The following is a 10,472-nucleotide window of genomic DNA, read 5'->3' as shown; positions in this document are numbered from 1 at the left end:
TTTTTTTTTGTTTATTTACTTTTGTTTATTTCTTAAAAAAACAACTACAAATATTCCGCTTTTGCAAAATAAATTACTCTTAGAGAGGGAGAATTTGTAGACATAAACGAAAGCGAGAATGCGAGTATCTTAGTGACCGCTAAAGGCCGACAGACCGCATATCTCTCAGTAGCCTACTGCTCCCAATATCTCTTACACTATTTTAATTGTTTGCCTTATGTCATGCATTTATGTAGATGTGTGTGTGTGTGAGTGATGTGAGCCACCGGCTTCTACTGAGCGATAGATACTCTGCGTATTCCGGTTATACGACTGCGCATCTCTTTACTAATGAGGGCTGTTTGCTTTGGTTGATCGTCTCAGCAAGTCAGTGCGGCGACGATTTTCAACGACTTTTAACGTTTCATTTCTTCGGTGAGTGGTGCTATACACATACATATATGTACATATAATTGTGCATGTGTGCATACATACATATGTAGATACCGAATCGTATGTCTGTGGTGTTGTTTGCAGTACACCGCGTGCGGGTATTGCAAATCTTTGTAATTATTTTGTATGATCGTCAAATGGACGACGACTAGCCCCCCACCGTCAATATTGTGGACACTGCCCATCTAAGCTGCCTTAGTAATGAACTTTAGCGTGCCTTAGTGTTGCGTGTGTGAAGAAATCAACTAAACGTATGTATGTAAGAACGTGAATACAGACATGAACTTTTTGCTATAGAGTGATAGCAACTCACTTTTATTTATGTCTCGAAAAGTGAATATGAAAAAATGTGTAAAGAAATGTGCTCCGGTGTTATTTTAATCCGTGCATATCTTCAAATAAACGTAACAAAACCTAACCGGTTGCAATTGTCCAATATTAAAAGTCCGAATTCAGTGTAAAACAAAAACATAAAAATAAATAAATGTTCAACTTCACAACTGTGTTGGAGAAAATTTGTGAATATGAAACTATTTCATTTGTGAATAAGTTATAAATCGTCTGATCTCATTGTTCCAGCCACAAAAAATGAACAGAAAATACAGTGGAATCAAAATCGCTATCAAAAATAAAGGCTACAGTAAATTAAAGCCAAAAGAACGGGCGCAATTCAGCACATACATACATACATATTTATAATTTATACAACTAAGCTAATTAATTTTCAGTTCGAATTTCTGCACAGCGCACAAAATAAACAAATTGTCTAAATACAGCGCCGGTCAACTAATTAGCAACGCAACAAATTTTCGCTGTCAATATTAAATTGTCGTATGTATACAGAGCAATCCTATTTTATTTTTGCTGCAAATATAACTTCAATTTCTTAAGTCAAAGAATTCATAGCGTCCTCGATTTTTAATTCTGATTCTAATTTTCCCAAGACATCTTCAAGCAGCTCCTGCAGTATTGAACTAAGCCGTTGTCTGAGTTTTGTTGTTGTTGTGGTAGCAGTATTAATATCCCCCATACATGTATGCGGAATATTGCTGGAGTGACAGTCCTTGACCGGATATAAATCCGGGTCTTCCCGTAACGTAGAACCGACTGTCGTCTAACCCAGAAAGCGTGCTGTTATGACAGGTTGGGTCCAAAAACAGAGGGGTGTTAAGTGAGTAGGTTTGATAGGGCATGTGAAAGATGTTTAGTGTCGTGCGGTGTGCCTTCACATGCTGGACATATGTACTTATATATTGGCTATCGACCCCGACGATCTGGATAGGCAGGAGTTTAACCTGCTACAAAATCCTGAACGCAATTAGGCTAAAGTTACGCGGATCTCGCGAGGTAGCTACAGCTCTTCTACTGCAATAGGAAGGGGTCGGAAGTTTAGGAAGGTAGTAAGGGTTTCCCGATAATTACCGTTTGCCTGTATACTGTCCGATGCAGTAGTTGTAATTGTATTTTGTCCTGGATCTCGTTAGTGTAGCGAAAGATATGTCTTCTGACGTTCCTGGGGGTGGCTCAGGCCCAAGCAAATGTCGTATATTTTTCATGTATTGTAAAGGCCCGTTTTTTTGCATTTTTCGATATTTTTTCAATGTAAGCAAATCACTGATCTCTTGTTATAGAATACGAATGAACTGCCGCTACAACTTACTGTAGAAGGTAATTGCACACTTTGAGTGAATTTGGGGACACCGAACTACGGTTTTTACACACATTTTGTGCTGAAGAAACTGTTTGTACGTTACCAACTGTAAAACCTAACTTGACTTAGTTCATGAAGAGGTCTCACAAATAGGATTGCCGAAATTAACAAAATTTATTAAATCCACAGGTTGGTTCAGAGAAAACTCAGGAGTGTAAATGATGAGCTCCAGTGGTATCACAATGGAACTATTCAGGCCTAAGTGTAGCGGATGACAGCGACTCAACCTAACTTAACCTAACGTAGTTCATGAAAACTCCACCTATAGACAAAATTGCAAATTGCAATAAGCTTGGTGCATAATAACCAGGTCTATTTTCACCGAGTTGTTTAAGGGGGTCTTCTGGTCTCGAGGCCCTGAAATGAAGGGTTTTTTTGGGGATTGGTTGTGACAAATCCTGTGAATATTTAAAAAAAAAAAATTTTTATTTTAAAGGTACATGTCTTGGCTTTTAAAAAATGGTTTTGACTTTGAAAAAAATTAACACCCGCGACCTTGAAATGGCGCTGAAGACGTCCATCTCCAAACGAAACAGGTCTCTATTTTGGTCACGGTTTTTCCACCTGGGTAATCAGAAAGCAAAAATTAGATATGCGTTGTCTTCAGAGTTGCCCTGGTTAAGTTTTCCCGTGACAGATTTTTTTTTTTTAATTTTTTTCAAAAGTTATGCAACAATTTGCAAAAAAAAATTTTTTTTGCTCATTTTTTGAACTTTAAAAGGTTATAAAAATGGAATGAAAAAAAATTTCAAAAATCGTACACGGGGAAACTTAGCGGTAAGTTTTCCGAACCTTTTAAGACCAAAACCATTGAAATCGGAGTATAACTACTATGAAAAGTGTGACCAAAATGCTTAAAAAACACGATTTTCGGGGAAACGCGTTTAAAGATAAAGTTTATGATAAAACGGCCGGAGGAGGGTACACTTCGGTGCCCAGAAAAATGTGAAAAAATGCGATTTTCAAAAAATCCTTTCTGTGGCGTATTCTCGCATACACATACAACAAAATTATGCAAAAAAAAAATCGATTTTTTTTCGCTGGAGACCAGAAGACCCCCTTAAGCGACTTCCGCTTAAGTTCACTAGTGCCTGTAAGTGGCACTTTTGTTTATCATTCAATTTGGCGAACACATCGCTGTATCTCTACGAAAGGCACGCCGGGCGCGTCAAAGCGTCGCATAAAGGAACTCTCCTCAATTAAAAAGCACTTTTTTCAAAGCATATTTAGCCATAGTTGCCAACTTGCTGGTTTAAGCACTAGATTTAGTGTATTTTTTTTAAATTAAAACCTCAAAAAAAAGGTTTAGTGTTTGCCCCTCCCCCCCAAAAAACAGATTGCACTTTCTCCCGAAAAATCAGTTTGTCCCTTCTCTCAATAAATCCATTGCCCCACATAAAAAAAACGGTTGAAAGAGAAAAAATATTGTTGTGACTGTTATAATGTGCTAAATGATCGTCACATCGTTAGAAAACACATATCGAAATTCAGCATATGACTTGAAGTACATAAATTTTATAACCACAAGTTGATTAAGTATAAGTAGAAAGTAGACCATGAAATTATTTTTTTAGTTATAACTTGTACATTTTAAATACATAGAAGCTAGTTTTTTTAAATAATCGGTATAAAAGAATAAATTTTGTGTTTTTGAATTATATGAGCTTCGAAGTTTAAATAAATAAAGCAACAAACGAGTTTACCCAGAAGCTAAAAAGTCAGGAGTTTTTTTTCATGTATTTGAACTGGGACTTTAATGGGTTTATTATGACAGAGTTTCCCTCTTAAAAGAATCCATCATAAACAGTGTTTAGGTCACACCCAAAAATCTGTAAATGTTGAACCACCCTAATGTTAATAGCGACTACCGTTCCGACTGTTGGAAAAGTTTTGCTCGCCAACCGTTCCTCACCGTTGCAACGTTATGACCGTCAACCAATTTCCACACCGAATAGTTAAAATTTTGTTGACTTTGCTGAAACGCTGCTCGGCGAGCTTACTTTCTTTTTAAACGAACCGTCTTACTTTCTTTCTTAACCGTCATTTGAAAATCAGACTTGCAATCAAAAGGACGTTGCTTCAGTCATTAGCAGTCGCACCATTAAAAAGGTAAAAAGAAGAGGTTGTCTGTAAAGTCGGTTTACTGACGATTGTTTAACGTGACAACGTCATAAGAAAAAACTGATGGAATGGTTGCAATTTTCAAAACAAAATTTTAATTTTATTTGTTTGATAGATATTTTGTATGGATATAGAGGAGGAGGTAAATGGAATCGCAATGGAATTGATCAAGTTATATTTACACAAACGTGAAAAATGACGAAACATTTATCAAATTCATGAAAAATATGTTCAATTTCGATTGTACATCAGACGTTAATAAGTCAACATCACTGAGAGGTAACATCATCGATTTGCCTTTTTCAAGACACTTTACACTCGAAACACTCTCTTTCATTTCCTACTTTTCCTATCATCGTCCTATTCTCAACAGAGAAATGGTTCATTACCATGCACACAGGAAGAAGGCATATGCAAATACAATTATGTGAATTTATATATGTACATATGCGCATATACATACATATATACGCTCACTTAAGTAGGAGAGAGCAAGATGTCGAACGTTGCCGAACGTTGTGCTCTTTGTCGTTCGTTCCGCGCTTTCGCTTGTAGTTCATGCAAGGTAACGACCATGAGCAAAGTAACGACGAATGAGCAAGATAACGACCATTGAGCAAGATAACGACACATTTTTTCGTGTGGAGCCGGCTAAATCGAATTACAACACGTTATCACGTCAAAAACTTACATATACCATAACACAGAATAACACATATACATATACAGGGTGCGCCATCTTTTATGTAAACGCTGAATAACTTTGTCATTTACCAACCAGACAAGGGACCTATGAGGTAGTGTGCCCGCGAAAGGAGAGGATCGGGATCCCCTTGACAACCTGCGCTCTACTCCTGAAAGGATGGGTTTTGCACCAACTCAGCGAGCGCTGGGCAAGTACACGATCGTGTAAGGTCGCGAAGTCCTTCTGGCCACGTTTGGATAGGAGACAAAATCCGTGGCACCATCCGCGGGGTATGCACGCCGTAAGACTCGGAATTACTTCGAGTCCTTTTTGCGTCAGCTGGATGGAGGATGAGATGGAATCATCTCAGCACCTGCTCCTTAGCTGCCCAGCTCTCGTGGGACTAAGATTCAAGGATCTTGTTTCTCACTTCTTTTCTGCGTCTGCTGATATAGCAGATCTTGATAACAAAAATCTGATGAGCTTCATCAGCAACATAAAGAGGCTAACACAACCGCAAACTAGTCACCGTTCATAGTCCACGAATACTCAACTCTCCCCACCCCTTTCGTCCTATCGTTTTTTCCTCCACCTCTTTTCCCCCTCTTGCAATGGTATCACAAAGGATGAACCAAACTTCTTTCGCCCAAATGGGCCCACTCTCTGGGCAACCATTGCTACCTAACCTAACCTACACACACAAGTTAGGAGAGATACGGACAAGTTCCCTAAGCGACATACTAATGAGCTACAGGTATAAGCCTAAAGGTGTTCAATAGCGCACAACCACTACTACTTAACCTAGTCTACTGACAGTAGAACGTCGCTTGTTCGATTTGCGGGCATAAGACATAGAGCATTTTTTTATATTGGTCGCCTTTCAACAGGTAAAAACAAGCCTCTGGATGCATTTCTGATAAAAAGAAAACTTTGTATAAAATCCTTTCATAAATTAAAACACATAAAAAAAGTAAATAATCTTGTAATAATTTATTGATAAAAAGTGATTTAAGCTTGAAAATAAACATACACATACTTAAATGAGTCACAATATCTTTTTACAAAATTCATAATAGTTTTCATGCTAAATTTGTTTAACAAAAACCTTATAAATCAAAGTTCCAAGCATTGTACAAAATTCAAAAAAATTAAACAAATTTCGTCAAACTGTCATTAAATTTCATTTTTTATTTTAATATTACTACAATAAATCGTAAGTTTGAAGTCACTCAAGGTAGGTAGGTAGGTAGGTAGGATGGCAAGAGTACCCCAGGTACACTACAAGTAGCACTTACGTGCCGTTTTGATATCATAAAGTGGACCACTACCTGTGAAAGGATTAAGGGAGGAGATAAAACCGTCTACAGCCATCCAGTGCTGTAGATGTAGCGGAGGAGAGAAAAGGGATCTAGGCTGGAGAATTTCATCAAGTCATCCCCAAAGGGGACGCTGAGGAATCTCAAGCGCCTAGCCGCCAAAGCCGGACATCTGCAGAGAACTGATTTTTGAACTGATTTTTGACAACTTTTTTTGCATACATTGTAGAGCACTTTTTCCATATTTCGTTAGATGGATTTCTTTAAGGCTATAAATAGTTTGTAAGTTATATTGCGCTTCCTCATTACATATTTCAATTATAGCTCAACATCACTAAAGTGCTTTTCAATTACTAAAATAGTACTTGAGCAAGCACTTATACACACACACATTTCCTTTCCGACAAATCCCTGCAGGAAAGTCCACTAGTAACGAATGGGTGCACTTGTGATAAATTTATTTCCATTACAATTAATACAATACAAATGTACTACAAAAACTCTACCTAACTCGCATCGATACCAAATTGTCCCCATCCCGATTCGAGCTAAACATTGCGCCGCAGTTAACTCATGCCCACACGATCGAAATATAGGAAAAGGGCAATATTCTGCCTTTTCTTTTCATCTTTAACACTGTAAAATTCTAAGAGAAAGAGTTTGCTATTGCATCTCGTTTTATTAGGTTAGAGTTTCCTTACAGGGATGCCCAGCATTGCATACGTTTATGGATCTCAATTCCGTCATGCAGGCATAGATACGAGTATAATTTGAAGTGCATCGAGCAGATGTTAACAAATAGAAGGCAGACATGGATGTGCTTACTTTCTGTTTAAATCGTAGTCGAAATTTCTCATTTAAACGAACAAAACTTGGAATATTCCAAAAATTATTAATTTATTATTTCCTACGTTGGTGAATAATGTCCGTAGAGCTGTTTTTACTGTAATTTTTGCAAGTTCGGTAAACTCATTTCAGAATGATGACAACTTTACTTGTTTTCCTAAACCTTTAACTCCTCTCTCCCTATTATTTTGACAGCCTGTGCTTGACAGCACTGTTACACCGTTCGTCCTTTTTATAGATTTTGGGTGGAAAGCAGTATGAGCTTAACTATTTTCGTCAAATAAATCCTTTATTTATTTGCATTTCGTCTTCCTTTCGAATAGAAATGAAAGGTTGTTTACAACCAACTTCACTTGCTCTGAATCGTATTGAAAACTTTGCTTTCAAAGTGACACATGGACGGAAAAGCCCCAGACCTAATACACAGATGGCAGTAGTTTTACTGCGTTCACCTCTTTTTCAGTTAGTACTAAACTTAAAAAGGCAGCTGTTAAAATTTCATTCAAAAAATCAGAATATTCTATTAGTTCGTGAGTTATTGTGCTAAGAGTGACGTTACTTTTGTTATTTTCAAAACAATGGATCAAAAAGAATTTCGCGTTTTAGTTTTACTCTGCTTCCTGATGGGGAAAAATACCGTTCAAGCAAGCAATGGCTTGAAAAATTTTATGGAGACTCCGCTCTTCGTTCAATAAGAAGCAATAATAACCGATGATGCACAACGCAGTGGACGTCCAAATGAGGCGGTAACACCAGGAAACATCAAAAAATATCCACAAAGCCGTTTTGAATGATCGAAAAGTGAAGTTGCGTGAGTTAGCTGACATCGTAGAGATATCAAAAGAGCTTTTTGGCTTTATATTGCATGAGCATTTGGCTAGGAAAAAGCTCTCTTCAAAGTGGGTGCCGCGTTTTTCACTGTTGACCAAACACACCGTGTCACAAGTCAATCAAAACAATGGCAAAACTACATGAATTGAACTCCAAATTGCTCCCACATCTCCTGTGGGCTGTTCGCAGACCTAAAAAAAAATGCTCGTCCGTAAGAAATTTCGCTCGAATGAAGAGATTATCGGTGAGACTGACGTCTATTTTGAGGCAAAAGGTAAATCGTTCTACAAAAGTGGTATTGAAATGTTCGAGTGGCGCTGGTATGTTTGCGTTGTTCTTGATGGAAATAATGTTGAAGAATAAAGCAAATTTTGAACAAAAAAACGTGTTTTCTTTGTTAGGGCCGTTAGGGCCCATGTGTTATGTATAACATGCCGGCAGCAGAGATGGAACCCCTCTTCTGGGAAAAATACTTCTAAGCTCGGTCACCTCCCGTCAAAATGCCCAACCTCAAAGTGTAAAAGCTTAAAATTAAAAATTATCTGCCGTAGCGAGATTAATTTAAAAATTTTATTCAATTTTTTTTTTCTTATAGTGTTTTCAGTTTCGATGACACTGTGGAGCAGCAGCCTCAGAGTATAACGAAAATGATGATGCAAAATTCAGTTACCAAACGTAAAACGTTGATCTTTGCCATTTTTGGCATCGCTTTGGGACTTTGCATTGGCACTGTTCTCAAGAATTATCGCGCACTTGAGATCGTCAAGCGTTGCAGCATGAAACCGAGTAATCAGCAGTCACCATTTGAAATCATCGGCATGAATCCAGAGGAGGAAACGATAAAAACCTCTCAGCGAAATCTTGTATTTGTCGGCGTTATGACGGCGAAAAATTTCATCGAAGGACGTGCCCGTGCTGTTTACGACACTTGGGGCAAAGAGGTGCCTGGTCGAATAGCGTTCTTCAGTTCGGAAAATTCTTACTCGAAAGAAATGCCAGTGATCGGGTTGAAAAATGTAGACGATCGATATCCGCCACAAAAGAAATCATTTATGATGCTCTATTATATGTATGAACATTTCATCGATAAATTTGAGTGGTTCATACGCGCCGACGATGATGTATACATCGAACCAGAGAAATTGGAACGCTTTCTACGTTCGATCGACAGTTCGAAACCACAATTTATAGGTGCCAAAATGCTGATAATAATTAAGAATGACGTAATTAATTTGCAAATTCTCAATGATTTCACAGGTCAAGCTGGTAAGGGCAATAGCGAAGAGTTTGGGCTGCTATCGCTGGAGTTTGATGAAAATTTTTGTATGGGAGGGCCTGGTGTAATATTGAGCAGTGAGACATTGCGTAGAGGTAAGCTGACCATAAATGTATTGGTCTTACAAAATGATGAAGAAGAACATTTATCGACTTTATAGTGGCACCACATATACCGACTTGCTTAAAAAATCTGTATAGCACACACGAAGATGTTGAGGTGGGGCGTTGCGTGCAAAAATTTGCTGGCATACCATGCACTTGGAATTATGAGGTAAATATTATGGATTTATTTAACTGTTATATTTTTTGAATGTCCAACTCAATATTTTCCGCGCCTGTAAGTATGCAACAATTTGTGCTTTTTGTTTACCATTTCATTTGCTTAGCAGTTGCCTGCACCTTTCAAATAACTTGTAAAATGGAATGTTGAAAGCATTTACGTCATTACCTTTCCCACAAAAGCATGACTCCTCCCATAGAGTTTTCGAGTCGAAATCCCTACTGGTAATTAGCTCCCAAGCTCAAACAAATAAACTCGTAACGAAAGTCTAGTAATTTATATACCCTTCTCTCTATCACACACACTTTGAAGAATGCGCTTAAGATTTCTGAACGCCATTTCATGTGACCGCTTCTTTCACGGGCATCACAATTGGTGTCTGTGGTTGTAGATAGAACTCCTTGAGTGCGGGTCGTCGAATCTAAATTTTCTACGAGCCAATCGGTTGCTCTCCTAGTCGAAAGCAACATTTATTTCTATAATGAATGACCTTCTTTTTTTTATTTCCCAGATGCAGTATATTTTAAGGCACAACTCAAGCGGTCCGTACGCATTCACTGGTAAATTGAAACGCAAAGAAATTCACAACGCTATATCCCTTCATCCGATCAAGCAAGCTCCACTGATGTATCGTCTGCATTCATTCGTACAGGTTCTCTTGATATGAGATATTGAAATAAATACGAAGTTTCCCTAAACGAATATTCTCTAATTTAAGGGTCTCAAAGCTGAAGAAATGCGACAAGAGTCCCTCGAGCTACATCGTGATATCAAACGCATGGCCAGCTTTTTGGAGATACCCAATGACAGTAAATATTTAGTGCCAGGTATCGAATTGATACCCGAAAAAACAAACAGCGATCAACACTACGAAGATCACAATATTTTAGGTGAATTGCATAATTTTCAAAACAAAAATACTGTGTGAATTTAAGTAATTCAATTGTGTCCTAATTAACTGTTCATTTTGGT

The 10,472-nt window shown here is 37.9% G+C and overlaps 1 protein-coding gene across 3 annotated transcripts in view; it reads left to right on the top strand.

The window, feature by feature from the left end:
* Nucleotides 1-345: 345 nt before the first annotated feature.
* The window catches only part of LOC129236986 (chondroitin sulfate synthase 1), a 107,298-nt gene continuing 97,171 nt past the window's right edge, over nt 346-10,472 (top strand). For 2 of the 3 annotated variants that reach the window (XR_008581732.1, XM_054871329.1), the window contains exons 1-6: nt 438-1,263; nt 8,538-9,133; nt 9,200-9,313; nt 9,379-9,491; nt 10,012-10,152; nt 10,219-10,390. Coding sequence is in view for 2 of the 3 variants with exons in the window: in XM_054871329.1 (XP_054727304.1) it covers nt 8,590-9,133; nt 9,200-9,313; nt 9,379-9,491; nt 10,012-10,152; nt 10,219-10,390 (1,084 nt within the window). In the remaining variant the exon portion in view is untranslated. Of the gene's footprint in view, nt 415-437; nt 1,264-8,537; nt 9,134-9,199; nt 9,314-9,378; nt 9,492-10,011; nt 10,153-10,218; nt 10,391-10,472 lie in introns of those variants that run through there. The other variant, XM_054871330.1, reaches the window with a different exon arrangement.

This window comes from Anastrepha obliqua, chromosome 2 (genome assembly GCF_027943255.1).
Source record: "Anastrepha obliqua isolate idAnaObli1 chromosome 2, idAnaObli1_1.0, whole genome shotgun sequence".
NCBI lineage: Eukaryota > Metazoa > Arthropoda > Insecta > Diptera > Tephritidae > Anastrepha > Anastrepha obliqua.
This window is presented reverse-complemented; position numbering and strand designations above follow the sequence as displayed.